This window comes from Rattus norvegicus, chromosome 15 (assembly GCF_036323735.1).
Source record: "Rattus norvegicus strain BN/NHsdMcwi chromosome 15, GRCr8, whole genome shotgun sequence".
Lineage (NCBI taxonomy): Eukaryota > Metazoa > Chordata > Mammalia > Rodentia > Muridae > Rattus > Rattus norvegicus.
The window spans coordinates 38,130,369-38,152,172 of record NC_086033.1 but is presented as its reverse complement, the minus strand read 5'-3'; the positions used below and the strand labels follow the sequence as shown (position 1 = coordinate 38,152,172).

The 21,804-nt window shown below is 44.8% G+C and overlaps 1 protein-coding gene across 14 annotated transcripts in view; it reads left to right on the top strand.

Moving 5' to 3' along the window:
* Positions 1-21,804, top strand: part of Atp8a2 (ATPase phospholipid transporting 8A2) — a 532,902-nt gene that overhangs the window by 374,236 nt on the left and 136,862 nt on the right. For all 14 annotated transcript variants that reach the window (XM_039093999.2, XM_039093996.2, XM_039093997.2 and 11 more), the window contains 3 exons: positions 4,246-4,320; positions 12,895-13,017; positions 16,128-16,206. In XM_039093999.2, the coding sequence (XP_038949927.1) occupies positions 4,246-4,320; positions 12,895-13,017; positions 16,128-16,206 (277 nt within the window). The remainder of the gene's footprint in view (positions 1-4,245; positions 4,321-12,894; positions 13,018-16,127; positions 16,207-21,804) is intronic.

The following is a 21,804-nucleotide window of genomic DNA, read 5'->3' as shown; positions in this document are numbered from 1 at the left end:
AGGACTTTCTGAACTGCCCTGTTTTGCAACTTGATTTTTCTTTTCAGTGGTCTGTCTGGGAGCTTTTTTATGACAGTTGAGGCACATGGATGGCTTTGTGTGCTCTTCGAGATCGCTTATTGTGCTTATTTAACCAATGAATATTTTACAGCAGTCATCATATAGTGTGTGCAAGTTCTATAGTTCAAATAATGTCAAAGAAAACACTTTTATATTTTTATGTTGAGTGCCACATGACTAAAGCTGTAAGATTTAAATAAGTGAAATCCTTGAGACAAAGGAAAGCATTTTGAACACTTGTCAACAGTGCTTCATTCCTAGCTGGATTAGAGCTCTTCACCTTGTCAAATTTATGTCTTTGTCCACTAGGTTGGTAAAATATGATAACCTCGTGGGGGGAGGGGCTTGTTTAATTAAAACTGAAATTTCAAGCCAGACAGTGCTAGTACACACCTTTGATCCCAGCACTTGGGAGGACAAGGAAAGCAGATCTCTATGAGTTCAAGGCTAGCCTGGTCTACAGAGTGGGCTCCAGGATAGCCAACACTACACAGAGAAACCCTGTCTTGGGGAACTGAGGTACAGGATTGGAAGAAAGAAAGAAAAGGCGGGGGGGGGGAAGGGAGGGGAGAAGGGAGGGGAGAAGGGAGGGGAGAAGGGAGGGGAGAAGGAGGGGAGAAGGGAGGGGAGGGGGAGGGGAGAAGGGAGGGGAGAAGGAGGGGAGAAGGGAGGGGAGAAGGAGGGGGAAGGGAGGGGAGAAGGGAGGGGAGAAGGGAGGGGAGAAGGAGGGAGAAGGGAGGGGAGAAGGAGGGGAGAAGGGAGGGGAGGGGGAGGGGAGAAGGAGGGGAGAAGGAGGGAGAAGGGAGGGGAGAAGGAGGGAGAAGGGAGGGGAGAAGGAGGGGAGAAGGGAGGGGAGGGGGAGGGGAGAAGAAGGGGAGAAAGGAGGGGAGAAGGGAGGGGAGAAGGAGGGGAGAAGGGAGGGGAGAAGGAGGGAGAAGGGAGGGGAGAAGGAGGGGAGAATGGAGGGGAGGGGGAGGGGAGAAGGAGGGGAGAAGGGAGAGGAGAAGGAGGGGAGAAAGGAGGGGAGAAGGGAGGAGAGAAGGAGGGGAGAAGGGAGGGGAGAAGGAGGGGAGAAGGGAGGGGAGAAGGAGGGGAGAAGGGAGGGGAGAAGGGAGGGGAGAAGGAGGGGAGAAGGAGGGGAGAAGGGAGGGGAGAAAGAGGGGGGAAGGGAGGGGAGGGGGAGAGAGAGAATTCTGAGGACCTCAAATATAGCTGGGTGGCCTACATAACATAGACTCTGGGTTCATTCCTAGCATCACAATTACAGAGCAGGGAGACAGACAGTCCAGCCAGCTACTGCTGCTCTGGCGCTATGCCTTGTAGTCGCTCAAACCCAGGTAACCTGCCTTTTCCTAGAAGAAGGGAGGGCAGGAGGGAGGGAAGGAAGGAGGGAGGAAGGGAGGAGAAAGGAGAAAGGAAGGAGGAGAAAAAGAGAAGGAAAAATAGGGAAGAAGCAGGGTAGGGTCTGATCCTGCTGGCTTGTAAGACAAAGTTAGGAATTTGGCTTCATTCTTTATGCCTTCTCCCCTGCCTTTAAAACTCTTCCTCTTGTATGTAATACATGTTTCAGGTCTGGTATCTTCTGGGTGTCCTGAGTTTTAACCAGTGTAACAGACATACAGTACCACGGTCTCCATCCCCCATCCCTTTGTGTTGTCAGGCTTTGCTTTGTCTTTAGTTTTGGTGGCTTGCTAAAGTCCTTGTCACACCGCTTCACCAACACTTCTAAATGTTAGCCGCCAGCTTCTGTTCTGATGTCCCGCCAGAGAGAAGTAGGAAGTCAGCTTCATGGTTTCCCTTGGCAGGCTAATTGCCTCTTTTCACTGACTGTATTGAATCAATTTTATAGCATTTCAAAATTGAGGCTGGGGAGAAATTCAGCGATAGAGCATATACTCCGCATGCATATGGCCATGGACCGGGAGAACGCCAGCAACAGTAGTCAATAAATGAATCAACACATTCCCTCCTGTGTCAGCCTACTTGGATGGTGACTGATCCACCTCTGTCTGTTGTTCTCTTTCCCGAGTCAGAGGATCCGTCTTTTCATTTGCACAGTGATGTTTTAGAAAATTCTCTTCTATTATATGTTTGAGTACTTTTTACTGTTTTGTTGTTGTTGTTGTTTTAATATACCTTAAAAATTCTGTGGGTCAGAAATATAGTTCAGCTGGTAAAGGCACTTCCTGCCGAGGAAACCTGAGTTCTTTCCAGGCACCTCAGGGGGAAAGGAGAGAACAAATTCTATCAAACTGTCCTCTGACCACCACATATGTACCCTGCTTCCAAACACGTCTGAAAATTAAATTAAACATAATAAAAATGATTTTGTTCTTTATTTTTGTCTTTTGAAAGGTTTCCCTTTCTCTTAAGGTCAATGTATGTTTAATCCTTTGCATAATATTGATTTTTAAAAAATACTTATTTGTGTGTGTGTGTGTGTGTGTGTGTGTGTATGTGTATGTGTGTGTGTGTGTTCACATGTGTATACCTACAGAGGCCAGGAAAGGGCCTGGAACTAGAGTTACAGGTGGTGGTGAGCAGCCTGGCAGGAACACTGGCAACCAAGCTTGAGTCCTTTGCAAGAACAGCAAGTACTTCTAATCACTGCCCCATCTCCAGCCTTATCACAGTTTCTTAAAGCCTACCCCATCAATCCCTAACTGGTTCTTTATCAATGTCAGTTCTGTTTTTATTTCCATTTCTATGTCTTTAGTCCCTTAACATCAACCTTTCTTTAATTTGCCACCTTCTTTGTTGTCTTACACATTTAATTTTATCTCCTGTTTTCAAAGAGAAGTCGCATGTTTTAGATCCTGCAGGCTCACCAAGAATCTATGTCATTTTCTTTTCCCTGTCGTTGGTTCTTCAGTAGCAATTATTTCCCATGCATCTGTCCCAGTCCTGTGTGAGGTTTTTGTTGTTTTGCTGTCCTTGTTCTGTTGATGTTTTTAGACCTTTAGGGAGGAAGCACAGTTGTCTCAGGACGCTTTCTTGTGGGACTTTGTGCCTTCTCCACTGCTCACCCGTTACAGATCTTGCTGCCTCTGCTTCCTCTTGGGAGAGGACTCCTGTGAGAGCACAAAGGGTCTCCATGTGGCCTGAGTTTTCTGTAGAATAACCAGTCCCCATCGACATTGATTCCTTCCTGTTTTAGTCCAAGTTCTGTTGCTGTGAAGAGTTACCATGAGCAAGCCAACTCTTATAAAGGAAAATATTTAATTGGGCCTTTCTTACAGTGTCAGAGGATTAGTCCATCATCATCATGGTGGCAGGCAGGCAGGCATGGTGCTGGAGACGGAGCTGAGAGTTCTGCATGCAGATCCATAAACAGCAGGAAAAATGAGACTCTGAGCTTGGCTTGGGCTCTTGAAGCCCACCCCCAGTGACATACTTCCTCCAACACCACCACACCTACTAATCCTTCTGAAGTAGTGTCGCTTTTGATGCCTAAGCATTCAACTGTATGAACCTATGGGACCATTCTTCCTCAAACCACCACAGATGCCATTTGTTTTCTTGATGCTATCATTCTGATTCAGATGGACTTACAGTTTAATTTGTATATCCCTGAAGGCGGAAGTTGCTCATGTGTTTTTCTCATGTGTTTACTGACCAGATCCTCTTGAGAATGATCTGTCCAGTTAATTCATAAAAGATGATTTGAGCATGCTTGTTTCTTATCACTATGTGTTGGCCTGTGCTTGAGGTAGAGAGCGCAGCCAACCAAAGAAGTTAATATTTTGTCAACTAGAAACACACATGACCAACAGAATGGTTTCATGATTATTTTATTAGTTATAATCTATCTATTTCAAAGCCCTTCAAAGAGACACCATAGCTATCAAATCAAGTTAATAGGGGGAAATGCATGAAGTTGAGACTCTTCCAGTCAATCAGAAAGTGTTAACACAAAACACATTTGATATAAGTTCATTTCCTTGTAAACATGGCGCATATAACCTCTCAAAGTTGATGCGTCCTTAATATAAATTTTCCTTAAGATATTGATATTTATGGTATTGGAATTTATATTCCTTGAAAGGACAACTGTCACACTGCTGGCACAGTCTCCCTCTGCAGCTGTGTCCAGCTGGTGGTCCACATTCCGGGCTACTTCTCCAGTGAGTGGAAATATTTAGGTCAATATTGATATAAAACTTGATGAACTTTGTTCTCTTGCAGCTTTGGTTCGCCTTTGTTAATGGATTTTCTGGGCAGATTTTATTTGAGCGCTGGTGCATCGGCTTGTACAATGTGGTAAGCATCCCCCTTTCAATCTGATAGCGTGGAGAACTTCAGGGGCATTCTTCACTGTTTATGTCTGGGAAGTGTATCTGAGCCAATCATCTGTGTACTTAGCAGGCAGCACAAATATATCTTTAGGGCCTTTGTTGCTGCCACACATCCTGCAGAAGCCCAAACTCTCCACACATGGTTTCAATCACAGCAGATCATTCTTGAGTAGCCCCATGAAATTATTAACCCATATATCTTAGTAATGGACTCCTGGCTGCCCCCTCACTAAATGTCTCTGCAGCATTTTCAAGGAAAAATTTCTGTCCTGCAATCTAAGCTCACTCTATTTTGTAGCATTACTTCTGAACTCTTAAACATAGACATGAATAAAGAATCTAAGGCCCAATGAGTTTTTGCCCTTCTAAGAAGAATGTCTATGAATTCTGAGGGTTTTTTGTAATTAATTGATGAATAAATCCAAAAGCCAAAAACAAGTAGAAACTGTAAGCGAAAACGCCTAGTTTTCTCATTCCCCTCTTGGGAGAAAAACAACCGAAGAGGCAGCCATTGCTAAGTGCCATAGCTACCCATCTGTGGGTCACCAGAGTGATTCACCTCTTTGAGTAGCTCCCTCCTACAGCTTGGAGCACCAATCCTAGCTTCTTGTGCCTCGTGGAGTTTAACCTCTGAAGTAGCTGCCTCAGAGAGGTGCTCCCCCAGAGGAGGAAGTGTGGCTCAAAGAGCTCATGGTACTGTGTGCATTTCTGGCTGTGGACTCACATCCCACGGTGCACTTTTCTCATAGCTGCCATGTTGGCTACAGCATACTGAACACACAGTGTGATCTAGCGACACACAGTATGACCTGGGCCTCTGTGGCTTTTAGGTGAAGAGAATCAAGTATATGGGCTCAGACTCTGGGAAGGCTAGGTTCTAGTCTTGGTAAGTTAGTTGACTGTATGACCCACTGTAGAGTGTACTACTTGCTTGTGCAGATCCACTAAACGGTGAACTGGTAGAGAGAGAAGAGCTGAATTAACTTGCTAGGATCTTCTCTGGCCATCTTCGCAAAGGTATGGCTCAAGGGCCTTGCTTCTGTGTACTGAGGAGAGGCTAGGGAGAGCTAGATAATCTAGGACCAGAAGATACATGCAAACCCATACACACCCCTACTCAAACATGAAGCCGATCCCCTGGAGGCTGTGCTTTAGAGTTGAGGAAAGCCTAAGATGAATGTCACCCTATGAGATAAGTCGGGTTTAGCTTGATTTTCAAGGGCAGGATGGTTTTCTTAATTCTGGGTAACCCTGGGAAATTTAGATTTACCCAAGAAATGTTATGAGATGGTGTAGCCAGATGAGCTGAAATAAGCTGAAACATGATGTTGATAAAAACAAGGCCCATAGTCTACTCACAAGAAGCAAAAGCAAGGGCTTGTTTTTGAAAAACTCAGATTTCTGAGCCCCACAGTCACTCAATAGAGAGTGCCTCAGAGATAGGCGCCCTTTTAAAAGAATGCTCCTGGGGCTTGTTGTGCCCATGAAAGGTTAAGAACCACTGTGACCTTGAATGTATAGGGCTAGGAAAATGTTTTGTGTATACAGTGTCCCACTAACCAATGGAGAAGAGAACTCTGTACCAGAGAAATCAATTCTGAAGCAAAATGACCAGAGATTACCAGAGTCCATAGAATAGGTATTAAAGTGGGTGCTAGAACCTTTTGCCAAGAAGCAAAGAAGGAAGCCTGTGCCCCTCCCAAAGCCAAAGCCAAAGCCAAAGCGAAGGGCTTGAAAGCTAAGAAGGCAGTGCTGAAAAGTGTCCACAGCTACAAAAAGAAGATCCTCAGGGCACTCACCTTCAGGGGACCCAAGACCCCGTGGCTCCGGAGGCAGCCTAAGTATCCTCAAAACAGTGCACCCAGGAGAAACAAGCTTGACTACTATGCCAGCATCAAATTCCCCCTGACCACAGAGTCAGCCATGAAGAAGATAGAGGACAACATACTTGTGTTCACTGGGGATGTCAAGGCCAACAAACACCAGATCAAACAGGCCGTGAAGAAACTCTATGACATTGACATGACTATGGTCATTGACATGACCATATCAAATACCTTGATAAAGTGAAGAAGGTGAATGTTCGATTGGCTCCTAACTATGATGCTCTAGATGTCACCAACAAGATTGGGATCATCTAAACAGTCAAGATGGCTAATTCTAAATACACCTTTTTCATGAGAAAAGTAGGTACTGGAACATTATAGAGCTGATGGAGAGGCCATGGAGGGATGTTACTTACTGGCTTGCTTCCCCTGGCTTGCTCAGCTTGCTCTCTTACAGAACCCAGGACTACCAGCCCAGGAACAGCACCACCCACGGTGGGCTGGGCCCTTCCCCGTTGATCACTAGTTGAGAAAAATGCCTTACAGCTGGGTCTCATGGAGGCATTTCCTCAACGGAGGCTCCTTTCTCTGTGATACTTCAGCTTGTGTCAAGTTGACACATAAAACCAGCTGGCACACAATTGTTTTGGTGAGGAATATAAAAAAATAAATAAAGAAAATTAAAGAAAAATTACAAAAAGGAACACGAAGAACTGTCCTAGCTGTCCTTTATTTGGGTTAGTCAGTTATCAATACTTTGCTCTTGTTTGCTGTCTCTCTCCAAGCATGTGCCACTACACATGTAAATAAATGCACATGCTTCATGCACCCACACACGCATGCATGAGAGTTTGCACACACACACACACACACACACACACACACACACACACACACACACACACACACACACACTTCATCTAAGAAGCGTAATGATCAAATCGGAAAACCTGAGCCCAGCGCTGTACTTGAACCCATACTTAATCTTGCTGCCATTGTCCCTGTAATGTCCTATTATGCAACTCGGTTCCAGTCGGAAGCCAGAGACCTTCTCTAAGGGGCAATCTGTGAGATGTAAAACATTTGCAGTATTTCTTTACTTCTTTATCTTCTCTTGTACCATTATTTAATGTGTGATTCCCCAGCCAGCTAATGTAAATCATAGTTCTTCAGTTTGCCACACTCTGTTAAACAGAATAAAGCAGACTAGATTTTGCATGTCCCTAAAGACAGAGCTATGTCACATTAGATTCTCATTACATTAGTCTCCCGCCTGTGATGTCACTTTCTGAGGCTTCTGTTTCTCAAGTCAGCTACAGACTGAGCCTCGCAGAAGTAAGAGTCCCATGTTGCTGAGACCTTATGGGTGTAGCATCTGGCATCACTAAGAGACACAGTCTCACAGAACCCTCTGATCCTCTGACTCTTACAGTCTGTCTGCCCCTCTGCAGTGTTTCATAGGTGTAGTCACTGGGACTGGACTCTACATCTATACATTGTGGTTAATTGTGGGTTTCTGTAATGATCTCTATCTATTACAAAAAGAAGTTTCCTTCCTGAAGGGCGAAGAATACACTTATGGACTAAGGACACATATTTAGAGTGTAGTTAGCGATTGTGATGGCTTAGTAAATTGGTTGTTGTAGGTTCCCCTCCAAGATCCATAACCCCACTATCCCTGGATAGTTGGTTAGGTTCAGTGCTAGGTATGATGTCCCTCTTGTTAACTGGATCTTAAGTCCAATGAGAGCTGTTGGTTACAGCCAAGGCATGTGTGCCACTACTGCAGCTCATGGGACCTCATCCCACACAAAGAGCTACCTGCAATAGAGAACACTGAGATCAGGAGAAATGATCTTACCCAGGGAACAGCATACCAGTGGGATATCTGATACCAAATGGTGAGCCCTGAAAACATGTATACAAGAAACACTATACAGACTAAGCAGGTTATAGTTAAGAATACACACACACACACACACACACACACACACACACACACACACACCAACAATTTTAAAAAAGAGATCATAAATCTAAAATCTAAAAGAAGGGATTGTTGGGAGGGTTTGGAATGGTGAAACAGAAGGGGGAAATGATGTAATTCTAATCTCAAAAAAATAAAAATTTAAGTAAAATACTGGAGGGGATCTTAAGTTTTAGCTATTTTCATGATAGCGTATTATTATGACAGTTCTCTTTTATTAATAGTTATCACTGTTAACCTTAGTTGTTCCTAATTTAAAACTTAAACTTTATGATAGGTGTATGTAGGAAAACAATAGTGTGTGTTGGGCGTAGTCTATCTCTAAGTAGTAAGTGTCCCTGATTTTAACCCATGAGCTCAAAGAGCTCCCCAGAGCTATAGTTCAATTTCTCTATCAGTTAAGTTTGTGGGGAGACAGAGGTCCCCATGGAGAAACACTGCCTGGCTCAGATGGATCCAGCTAAATGTTATGTCATTTTCAGCGAGGAGATCACAGTAATATTTTTTAAATTGTTTCCAAAAAAGTAATCCCATTATCAAGTCAGCATAATTTTAAAAAGAAAATTATGACCAGGCCTCACTCACAATTACAGACCTCTAAATAAAATATTAGCTAATGGAGCCTCCCTCTGTGTTAAAAGAGTAAAGGAATTTGACCGAGTAGGCCTGATGTCATGAATACAAGAGTTTCAAATTTAAAAAAAAACAAAATCATTCTAACTATATCAATAAAATGAATAAAAACGTGGTCCTATCGGTAACTTCTGCTCATGAGTTTGATGCAGTTCAGCTGGCATTCCCAATATAAGACATGGGGGGAAAACTAGAAACGCAAAGCTGTCAATCAGTGAGATTTCAGCTGTCCATCAGTGAGATTTCAGCCTGCTTGCAAAGCTGCAGCACACCGCCTTCCACAGCAAACTCCCAAACTGCCTTGTGTTCTGTCAGAAGTTAGTCAGTGGACTGGCTGTCACTGCAGGAGGACCAGCCATCATCACTGTGGAGTTCAGAATCACCCTAGAGTTTTCAGCAGCCATCAAGAGGCTTAAAAATCTGTTACAAACATTGGGGGCGTCACGAGCAGTTCCTATGCTTACTTAAATACTCATGCAAATGAAGCAGCCGCCACATAAATATGGTCATATATGATTGTTTATCCAGAAAACCCGGAAGGGAACAATAGAAAAGTATTAGAAATAGGAGAGAATTTTAGAAGAGTCAGATAAGACATTGTCTTTTGGTAGTAATCAGTAATTCTATTTTTAATGGAATTAAATGGAATTTTAAATGGAATTAAATGGACTCCTAAAAACTGCAGAAATACAAGAATTCCCTTCAGAAAGCAGTAAACGCATTCATGGCCTCTCGGAATGGCACAGGCCTTAGTCCCAGCTTCATATGAGGCTGAGGCAGGGAGAACCATTTAGACTCAAGATCTGGAAACCAGCTGGGTCGCATAGTATGGTTTCTGTCTATCATGTGTTTTTAAATTATAAATTACATAGGTGTAATTTTATAGTATCCATATGAAAAATCCCAAAGTCTTCATGAAAGATTAAAAATCACTTGGACTTCCGAGAACCTCCTGTAATCCTGGCTCCTGCAGGCCCAGGCAAGAGGATCTTAACTTCATTCTACCTGCACTGTGGAGTGAGTTCAAGGCTAGACCAGGCAACTTAGTAAGACCTGTCTCAGAATTAAACAGTAAAGACAAAACAGGCTGGGGATTCCGTTCAGTGGTAGAGAGCATGCCCACTGTGCAGTGTCCCCAGCACCACTGAAATGGAGCAAAGAAATAAAGACTTAAGACCAGGATTAAATAGAAAGTGTACTTTTTTGTATATGGGAAAACTTAAAAACCATTACAAAGTCATCACTTCATAAGTTAATATATACATTTACCTGATGCAAACAGGCTTGAGGGGCACAAGAGGATCTGTGTGGAACTGTAAGTGGAATGAAGGAGTTCTTGAAAACAGATATGCAAAACACGTTCAGAAGAGGTCGTAGACTTTACTGTCAGACTAGCCCCAAACTCACCATCAAGAGCAGTATATTCCTTACAGACCCAGAGTCAGCGACTGTAGAATTGGGTTCCATTTCCAGAGTCTAGAACAATACCTCAGAGTCTAATAAACCTTAATGGTGATTTTTTTTTAAACTTCATAGCAAAGTGTGAATTGATTGTGTTTTCACATCTGGCTCATTATCTGGGAAAAACAGTGAATTCTTAGCCTATACCTCATAGAAAAATAAATTCCAAATGGGAAAAATAAAACCATGAGACTCCCCTAACATGCTCCTAAGAACTGCACATAAGCTCAGGGTGGGAAAACTGTCAACAAGTCGACAGTCAAAGCTGGTTTTGACCACTTAAAACTTAAATGCTTTCAGGTTGCAAAAGAAGCCATTTTTGGAAGAAAAAAAAAAAGCCAGTAGACAATGAACACAACTTAAAGACCCAAAGAACTGGGGACTCAAAGAGCTCTTGGAGACAGATAACCATGGGTAGACGCAAAAAAGGGACGGACCTAGCTCAATGTTGCTGAAAGTAACAGCCCCAGATGGTCAGCATGTGCAGGCTCACTGGTACACAGGGCGATGTAAAAGAGTTAATATTTGACTTTTTCCAACAGGAGAATAATAAATAAGGACTATAACCACCTCGGATAGGGAATCTGGCAGAAGGTCACTCTTGTTCTTCGCAAAGGGAAATATAACAGATTGCAGCCCTTTTTAGAATGCAAGCAGGCAACATCATATAAAATTAAAACTACACGTCTCCTTCTACACCCAGCAGTTTAGACCCATGGGAAGAGAAGCAAAGCACATATTGTACCATATTATGGATGTTTGATATATGTTTGTGGTAACAAAAAGAAAGGTAGGATCGGAAGGAACGTGCGGACTGATGGATTAATAACTCAAAGCCATGGCACATCCCTACTCTGAGTTACTATGCGAACAGTAGAGAACGCTAACAAGACTGCATTAGCGTTAAATCCAAGGGACATACAGGGCTTTCTGTGATGTATTGTTTAGCAAGTGATGAAGATAAATGCGTGTAACATCTCCATTTTGTAAAAAAAAAGCAAACCCAAACCAAAACAAACAACAACAGAAACCATGGTCCTCAACCAGTCTACCTAGATGAGTGCAGTTTACTTTAAAGGATGAACGTATGGTGGAGCTTGCTGGGCAGTCCACCAATAATGAGGGGTGAAGAGCGCTTGAAGTGTATTGAGGAGAGATTCAAATAAAAGAGGAAAAGAAAAGGCTAGCTGAGTCCGAGCTGGGACATGCACAATGCACGGGTGCAGAAGAGTGGAGTTGAAAGCATGCACCCGAATGCATGCAGGGCTCCTGAGGTAGTCCTTGACCGTTCCTTCCGCTGGCCGTGAAGAACGCAGCGTCTGTTGGTGCAGAGGAGAGATAGCAGTGGTTCTCCATCTCCTCATAGCCTGTTGAAAGCCCAGGGCTGCTTTCTATCCACCCCAGGCCAAAGCAAGCGCTTGAGAGAGTTCCTCCATCCCCTGTCTGATGCCAGCAACCCAGGAGAAGGCGCATTTCACTGGTCAGATTCTCAGTCTCCCAGGAACTGGTGTGTTGTGTGTTTCTCTTAGAGAGGCTTGTTGGATTCCATGGCCGCAGAGCTGGCTGGGTTTGTGGATATGGATTCCATCAAAAGAGAGGCTAAATAATGAGCCAGTCTCTCTGAACGTGCTAGAACCAAGTAAGAGAGTGACCCGCAGAGTGAAATGGCCCATTCCTTCCAGACCCATCTTTGGCATCCAGCTTTATTTTGCAACACAGAAGCATGGTCACGTCTGACCCTGAGGAGAGCAGATGAAAGTTCACACCTTAAAGGCACTCACTCTCCGCCTCCAGTGCCCGGAGATGATCTCTGCGGACTCCTTTCATCTTCGTACTGTGTCCTCACCCAGCCCTGTCTTTTGTGAGCTACAGGCTTCCCCCTGAACACGGCGTCAATGCCTAAGAGTTTTAGGAGGGTGCTCTTCTCAAAGGAGGTGTGGGGAGCGCCTGTTGTCCACACTCAGCATCACCCTGCAAGTCCTATAGGATCCATCCCCTGCAAGTCCCATACCCTGAAACACAAAGTCTCTTTTCACAATGGCGCCATGACCTTCTCACCAAGCAACTTTGTCGAGCCCCCACACTTCACATGCTGCATTTCTGTCCCACTACTGTCAATGAATCACCTCCTCTTCAGTAAACATGGGGCCTCAGAAGCTTCCTGGCCTTTCTTTCTCTCTAAAGAAGCACCCGAATTCTCAGCGTTCCACACATTGTCCACCCCCATCTCGTTCACAGTAAGTGACTGTTGAGTGGATGAATGGATGGATTGCCTGTGCTTCCTAAAACCTGAGGAGAGAGTCGAAAGTTGTACAACTCATGCAACCAGCACTGACAGAAAACCTGCTGCTTCCTGGAGCTAACTGTGGTACAAGCGCCATCATGGCAAGTTCTGCACAGAAGGGTAGCTGTTCACCAATGAGTTCTTAGCTCATCAGGAATTTATGGTTTTGGTGTTCTATGGACATGTTTATTTCTTTTGCTCTGTTTGGAGGATGTCTGGGGAGCTGTGAACCGTGCAATCTAGGGTTTGGACTTGATTGTAAAAGTTAAGTCCTCATTGACCGAGTTTGAACATTGGCACGGTGGGAAGCAGAAGGGCTCTGGTTGATGGCTGATTGTCTCCATACAGATCTTCACAGCATTGCCACCCTTCACTCTGGGGATCTTCGAGAGGTCGTGTACTCAGGAGAGCATGCTCAGGTTTCCACAGCTCTACAAAATCACTCAGAACGCCGAAGGTTTCAACACGAAGGTAGGTAAATACTGTGGAGAAACAGCTGTCACCTGTGGAAGGCACAGCCCTTCTCTTTCAGTGAGATAAGTGGTGCCTGACAGAGGGCATTGGCATCGCCCCTTCACATCCGGTCCTGTGATCCAGAAACACTTCCCTCAGGTCCAGCCAGCATCTCCTTCCTTCTGCTCACAGCTCTGTATTCTGTGGGCAGCGTCATCTCGTGCTCCTTTCCGTTACAGTCGGCCCTGTCCTTTCACACAGCCCTTGTTAAGGCTGGCGGCCACAAGCCTGTTTTACTGGTTTTAACTTTACGTGTGAGGTATATGCACATTTGTGTAAGGAGTGCACACACATGCAGGCGCACGCAGAGGCCAGAGGAGAGAATATTGGGTGTTTCTGCCAGCCATTCTCCATGTTATTTTTTGAGACCGGATCTTTCGTGGAGCCTGAAGCTCACTGGGCTTCCTGTCCAGAGAGCTGTCTCTCATCTGCCTGTCTCTGCCCACCACCCAGTGCCAGCTTTATGGGCGTGCCCAGCCAATTCTGACTTTTACTTGTGCCAAGCATTCAAACTAAGGACCTTTCATTTTCTTAGAACTCAACATATTTCATATTTCAGAGGCTTTTTCAGGGCAAGGGTAGAATTTGGAATACTTGCATATAAATGGAGATAGGGTCAGGTCAGAATACTCAACAAGTGCTCGGCAAGTTGTGGATTTGGAGTATTCTGGACTTGGTGCTTTCAGATTAGAGATATCCCACCTGAATAGATTATCCTGAGGAGACCCAGACAGAGGCCGGGCCATCTATAACACAGGGGGAACAGTCGGAGTACCAAAATGGGCCTGTCACACAGGCCTCTGTCACACGCGGGCTAACGGTGCTGTCACACACATTCTAACAGTGCAGTCACACACATGCTAACAGTGCAGTCACACACATGCTAACAGTGCTGTCACACACATGCTAACAGTGCTGTCACACACATGCTAACAGTGCTGTCATACACATGCTAACAGTGTAGTCATATAGGCCTCTGTCACACACATGCTAACAGTGCTGTCACACACATGCTAACAGTGCTGTCACACACATGCTAACAGTGCTGTCACACACATGCTAACAGTGCTGTCACACAGGCCTCTGTCACACACATGCTAACAGTGCTGTCACACACATGCTAACAGTGCTGTCACACACATGCTAACAGTGCAGTCATATAGGCCTCTGTCACATGCGTGCTAACAGTACTGTCACACACATGCTAACAGTGCAGTCATATAGGCCTCTGTCACACATATGCTAACAGTACTGTCACACACATGCTAACAGTGCAGTCATATAGGCCTCTGTCACACACATGCTAACAGTGCTGTCACACACATGCTAACAGTGCTGTCACACACATGCTAATTGTGCTGTCACACACATGCTAACAGTGCTGTCACACAGGCCTCTGTCACACACATGCTAACAGTGGTAGTGAAGTTGGATGCTGCTGTCTGAAGGGAAGCCACGGATCCCCCTGAGGAGGAGGTAGGATGTGAGTCTGGCAATATGACCATGGTGCTGTGGGGGAGGCGATTTCGAAGCTGCAGTGAACCAGCTCAGAGGCTCTTCCCGAGTGCCTGATGGTTAACTGTCATGGCCGCCTTATCCTCTGGCGTATTTAAAAGGGAGATCCAGGAAGGGATAAAATAAGAGGCATCCCATTGCCTCTGCTCTCTTCCACACATGGTGTCTGACTTGATCAGCCTCTGAGTCTCTTAGCGAGCAGTTAGAGTCTTCTTCTCCACACCGCATTCACAAGTCAAGTCCGTACTCTACAGTTGATGTCAGGGTGACATGTAAACAGAAAAATGAACCCATGCTAAATTCGGAAGAACTGGGCAGACCTCAGTCTCCTGCAGACACCTAGTGGGTTTATTGGTTTCTGTTTTAATGGGGGGGGTGTCAGAAAAAGGGGTGGGCACAAGTGAGCACATAAAGCTAACGTCATGGAGAAATGTTACAACATTTCCCAGTCACATGAGGCCTGGATGTGGCCCCAGCCGTTATAGTTACTGAGAGAAAGTAAAACTGGGGATAAACACAGTTGCCATGTAATAGGATGTCTTTTGCTGTTTTCTGCTCTTAACCCCTGTTTAACCACCTCCATGACACTCCCCAGAACTACCTGTCGACTGCTGGAGAAGTTCCACCTGGAGATAAAAGCATCACGATCTTAGTAGTTAGACGGAATACTGAATGGGGTAGGGCTGGATATTTTGTAACACAGAACACACTTTTAAAAACCTCAAAATGCTTGACACTATCATTTAAAATGGGCAGAACGCCATGCCCTTTTATTTAGTATTGCAAGCATTTGAAGTGAAATTGTCCCAGTATTTATTTGTTTATTTATTTAGTGTGTGGAGAGGGGGTGTGGATTGTCACCATGGGTGGGTGGAAGGCAGAGGGCGCAGCCCTTAGAAGTCAGTTCTCTCTTTTCTGCCATGTGAGTCCTGGGGATTGAACTCAGTTCCTCAGACTTGGTGACAGGCCACCTTCACCCATTGAGCCATTTTGCCAGCCTCCAAAGAGAATGGTTTTAGTGTGTGTCATTGACCTCAAAGGTGATAGGTAGAAATGAGTAAGAGGTATTTTAAGACATTATGGAGAAAAAATATGAGAATTTATACATTCAATGAGTTTTTATGTTTTCAAAATGAACAAAATTTTAGTTTCTTGCTATCCGGTTTTAACCTGAGCCCCCTTTTCCTGAATGATTGTGAGGTGTCCCATTGTGATGAGGGACACTCACACATAGAAGCTCAGTTTTTACATGTGGAACAATTCTGTGTCATATCCATGAAGGTTATAGAGATTTGTAATGAAGTAATATTGTCTGGAGAACATCAACCATCTCCTTGTAAGTAGGAGGAGATAGCTTTTAGGTTTCTCGCTCTCTTTCTCTCTTCCTCCCTTCTTCTCTCCCCCCACCTCATGTGTTTTAAATTGAGACTAACGATGTCCCTTGCAGAAGTCTCCAACCCACACCAGGAGCCTTCACAATGCTTTGCCTATTGCAAGCTACAAACAGAGCCCCGAGTCCCTGACACTCTGACTCCTGGTTTATCTTCCTACAGGTTTTCTGGGGTCACTGCATCAATGCCTTGGTCCACTCCCTCATCCTCTTCTGGGTTCCAATGAAAGCGCTGGAGCACGGTAGGTGATGCCTTGATGATTTCAACCATCAGCAAGGAGGTTAGCCTCCTGCAAGGCCAATGTGTGCACCATTCTCCCCAGTGTACGCACACACGAGATTAAAGACTGGGAACACAGACCTGCCCCACAGCAAGAGCTTGTTTCCAGTCATAGCATGCAAGACCTGTTGGTTCTGCCTTTTCTGTGAAATTGCTATATAAATATTAGGAGCTCCATGCTCAGTTTGTGATAACTGAGTCTTTGACCTTGAGGGAATATTTATGTCTCTTGCCCATGAATTTAAAATTCTCTGTTACTTAATTAAGCCTTTGCTTCAAGTCTCTGGTATCTGTGTGCACAGTCACTTGGATATTGTAAATTTAATGCCATTCCATGTTTTCTGAGGGCATTTTCCTTGACACACACCTTTAAAGTTACATCCTCTAGGTTGGCTTTAGTCCCTCTGCACAAGAACAGCCTGTGTTAGTTCCCACTTCTTGATGATAACATACTGTCTTAGTTAGGGTTTCACTGCTGTGAGCAGACACCATGATCAAGGCAACTCTTATAAGGACAACATTTAATTGGGGATGGCTTACAGGTTCAGAGGTTCAGTCCATTATCATCAAGGTGGGAGCATGGCAGCATCCAGGCAGGCATGGTGCAGGAGGAGCTGAGAGTTCTACGTCTTCATCTGAAGGCAGACAGGAGAAGATTGGCTTCTAGGCAGCTAGGATGAAGGTCTTAAAGCCCACACCCACAGTGACACACCTACTCCAACAAGGCCCCTCCCAGGTCCAAGAATATAAAAACCACTACATTACTCTCCCTCGCCTCCATAGGCTTGTCCAAACACAGGAGTCTATGGGGGCCATACATAGCGTAATGAAAAATACATTTAGTCCAACTTTCAAAGTCCCCATGCAGTCTCTACATTGTTAAAAGTCCAAAGTTCAAAGTCTCTTCTGGGATTCATCCAATCACTTAACTTTAATCCCCAAAGCAAGACAGGAAACCAGCTGGGCAAACTCCAAACTCTGCATTTCCACATCTGATGTCAAAGTCAGATCTCTGCTCTTTTTTTATCTTTGTTTACTGCAACAAACTTCTTTCTCCTGGGTTGGTTCCACTCCCTGTTAACAGCATTCCTCATGAGGTACCCACAGTTCTGGCATCTTTAACATCTTGGGGTCTCCAAGTCAACTTCAGCTTCACCACTTCTTGTTCCAGTGTCTGGAATCCACACATGACCTTCTGGGCTCCTCCAAAGGGCTTGAGTCACATCTCCAGCTCTGCCCTCTGTAGCACTCTAGGCTTTGACTCTTCCTGGACGACCCATACCTTCATTCCTGATGGGTCTGTGCCCTTTATCATCCTGCTTGGATTAGGCTGTTGTAGTCTCACATTGACTTTAATCACAGGACATGGTAGTACTAAGAGACAGCCTAAATGATCTCTTGCACTCCAGACATAATCCTTTTCACCTCCATTGTGGAGAGGCAATCCAATTTCCCCAATGGTAATCTGTATCTATCACCCCTCCTGACACTGTTATTCCTTTCTTAGCCTATTGGTATAAGGGCATTAGAAGCCCAAAATGACCAGGGGGAAGTCTGAGTTTCCAGTTCAATAGAATATTTGTTGTGGCTCCTGGCAGGAGCACTCCACCCTCTGTAACCAAAAGTTCTAGGCCAGCAGACCTTAGGGTTGTGGGGACAGGAAGCAAAAACTTTCCCAGTGGGTCACTAGGAGTGATAGTAAATGGGACTGTTCCCTTTTCCATCACTTGATTCCTAGACCCATGAATCCTGGCTATGGGAGAAACTGTACCATATATTTTGTATTTTTCCTTTCTCAGCTTGCTCCTTTTCATTAAAACACTCTTCATAAGAGTGAACTTTAGTAACTACACAACAAAATTTATACCAGGCTGGCTGTTTTGAGACTTCCTTTTTCAAACCTATTAATCTAAATTTCATCACTTTAGCCTCAGACAGACTCTAGTACATGGTAGAAAATAACTATCTTGAATAAATAGAGCATAATTGAGCACAAAGCTCAAGAATCCGTGGCATGTGTTATTAGTACCTTTAAAGGGGGGCATTTGGGCTTAGCTGTGAATGTGAGTGGATAGATTTCAGTTGTATAGGAATGCCAGAAGAGCCTAAGTGGGGAGATGAGTTGTTTGTAGTGTCCAGAAATCCCTGTATGGAAACCCTACCCCCAAGATGATGTAGGAAGTAGGGCCTCCGGGGTGGTGATGTCATGAGTGTAGAGCTTCGTGAGTGTTGTACTCTTGTCAAAGAGACCAGGGATCATGTTCCTCCAGTGTTCTGAGGTAGAAGGAAGAGTTTTCTGTCGGGGAGGAGCCCCTGCCACTCTCGGCAGCTGCCAGGAATGATCTTAGACTTCAAAGAGTGAGCTTATGTGATTGCGTCTTGGCAGTGCCAGTGGACAGTGTCATTCCCCTACCCCCCTCAAGCCTTGTGTCCTTGTAAATGGGACCCTATCTGCACATATCCAGCATCCTGTGTGGAAGGCTGGACTACACCTGGGCTACAAGGTGCCTGTAGTGTAAAGGGAAGGATGGTGGCTGGATTGAAGGGAGAGGGGAGGTCAAGAAGCAGAAGTGGGACTCATGTCACCAGCATGCAAGGAGACACGTTCCTCCTGAAGGTCTGGAGGTAGAAGAGTTATGCCATAAGATTTTACTTATGACCAAATAGAAAAACACAGAATTTGGCAAGAGCATGATTGCTGGTAAAGCGTGTGTGTGTGTGTGTGTGTGTGTGTGTGTGTGTGTGTGTGTGTCTGTTTGTGTCTGTGTGCTTCATTTCATTTGGTGATATGTCAGTGGTAAAAATCCAGAAAGTAATATAATGTCCTAAATACAAGTGAACTTTTTTCCCTCCCTCTTCTTTCCTTCCTTCCTGCCTTCCTTCCTTCACCAGTAACTCCAGCTCTAGGGCATCTGATATACTGACTCCCTTGGGCACCTTTACTCCCATATACAAAACCATATATACACATATACACATATACACATTATTAAGATAGTAGTAGTAGTAGTAGTGCTGACAATGGTAAAAAACTAAGAAAGATGCAAGCAGTCTGCCTCCAAGAGCACAGGAGCAGGGCAGAAATTGAAGCAAACCAGGGTGCTTCCCAAAGCCAAGCACCCCTTCTAGCACAGGGCCCTTTAGACCTTCCTTTCTTCCTTCCTTCCTCAGCTACTTCCAGCCTCAGTCCTACTCACAGTCCTGAAGAACCTTTGCTTGAGGAGGACTAAGGTCTGTAGAGTGGCTTCGCATGCTCATCTGCTACCACGTGGATTATGTCAGTGGGTTTTACCCTAAAATCCCCTCCCAATCATTGGTGGCAGGAGACTCAGGCGTCACTTATCAGCCCTGTCCCTTTTTGCCAAGGCAACATGATCTAGGGAAGGAATAGTCTTGGGAAGGTGTGCGCAAGGCCATTCGTTTTCCACAGCGTTTCCAAGGACTTTCCTTTGCTTATTTTTGCATGGTTTTGGAGAGACTTTCAAAGCAGCCAGTCTTGTTGATGAAGTTTGTGATGATTCATTCCAAGTTTCAAAATAGAGTTTTCCCTCTCAAACAAATCAGTAAGTCAGATTTCTCTCAACTGTCCCGCCATCAATCTCCCAACTTGATTTACCTAAAGCCCCCGCCCTTTGATCTGAAAATTACTGTAGGATAAGATCATGGACGGCACCAACTGCGGCTCCAAAACTCAACGGCCTTGTTGGCTGCTCTCAGACTTCCCCTGGCATTTCTAGTCGAAGCAGCTGAACAGCCCTCCTTGAAGTGGAATGTGGTTATTGGCAAAAGAACATAAAATTAATTTTGATTTGAAATTTTTTTTTCAGATTTTCCTTGATGACATTTATGAGGGAAGAAATGGGGGAAAGGGAATATATTTCCCAGAAGAGAAAGTCTCTTTTAAAATACTTGTGCTGGGTAGGGCTGCTGATGCTGATGCTACTGATGCTGCTGCTGCTGCTGCTGCTGTTGTTGTTGTTGTTGTCGTTGTGTCTGTTACAGACACTGGAAACAGCCCCATGTTCTTTTGGAGACTCCATCTATAAAAGGTTGAGAAAGGAAGGGAACAGTCAGCCAAGACCATCTCAGAATATAGGTGACAGCCACATGCTTTTGTCTGTGTGAGGGTCACACATAAGACCCTCCCTCCACCTGATTTGCCCTGAGCGCGAGTCTTTCCTAGGCAATAGAAGATATCATCCAGGCTTTGATCTCATCTGGTTTTTGCTGGTATGGCTACCTGTGGGCTTCTTTAACAGAAGGCCAGCTTTCCAGAGTCATTCTTGTGCTAAGAGAGGACTGCCAACATGAACTAAGGAAGTGGATTTAGGGCCAGGTACTTTGCTCTCCAACATGGGGCTCTCCAAATAGAAGAACCTTCCTCCAGGGTAGTGAGTTGTAAGTCTGTATGCCCTAATGTCCTGGGCGCAATCAGTAATCAGGATCAATACCGCAGGCTCCCCTGAGCACAACCCCTCACCCCCACCTTCCACACTTGCAGGAGATGATTATAAGGGTTGTTTGTTCCTGAAGGGATCTCTCACTTCTGTTCATAACTGATTGGCAAGATTTCGTTGGGGCTCCATCCAGGTACCAGAGGCTGGGGAGTGTCCATCACCTGTACACACAGAGATAAGAAACACTGATATTTGGTGTCAGCATCGAATTTGCCCTCTCTCATTTTTCCTTCCCTTTTAAGTCTATTTTTAGTAAACACAAGGGGGAAAAAGATATTGAAATTTGAGTTCTGTGTCCTTAACTTCATCCAGCTGAAATGGCAGGAACAAGGAGAAAACCTAAAGGCTTATGTAACCAGGAACTGAATCCAGCACCATCGTGAATGTAATTATAATCACTAACACTTGTATAAACCCTTCCTTTTGGAGAGCACTTCCAACATTTCATCCCACTCTTTACAAAGAAGGGGGAGAGAATGAGGGTTCTCTTTAGGAATATGCAGTTGGAAGCAGAAATATTGGTCCCGGAGACAGCGATAGTGGAGCCATGTCCACAGGTCCCATTCTGAAGGTTTATTTGTAAATCCAGTTATCTGGATCCTGGACAATATCTCTGCTCTGGATATAATCCCGGGAGTGTGGAGCTGTCTGTAACCCCTCTGAGCCTCTGGAATCTGACAAGGCTGAGGCTCACACAGGGGCTGGTGGCTAGGCTGAGAGTCTGGCGTCTACGCTGCTCTGAAATTGTGCTGGAAGTTTCCAAGCAGAGGGAAGAGAGGGCAGCAGGGACTTGGCATCAGCTTGGACCAAAATTTCTTGGCAAATGTTCTCATGGCAAGAGAAGAGGCCAGTGTTCCTGACTCCTCCCTAATACCTTCCGCAGGACAAGATGCCTGGTGGCTGTCACTTCAGCTGTCCCTGGATGTATATGGAAATACACATATACATCTCACATCTGGTTTCACAATTACCACATCGTGTCTTCTGTAGCCACAGGGCACCGTGCTATGACATTTTGCCATTTGTCAGAGCCACTCCTGAATATACGCTGTGGTTTGGCTGGGTAATGATGTGGTGTTTTTAATGAACATTTAATTGCAACT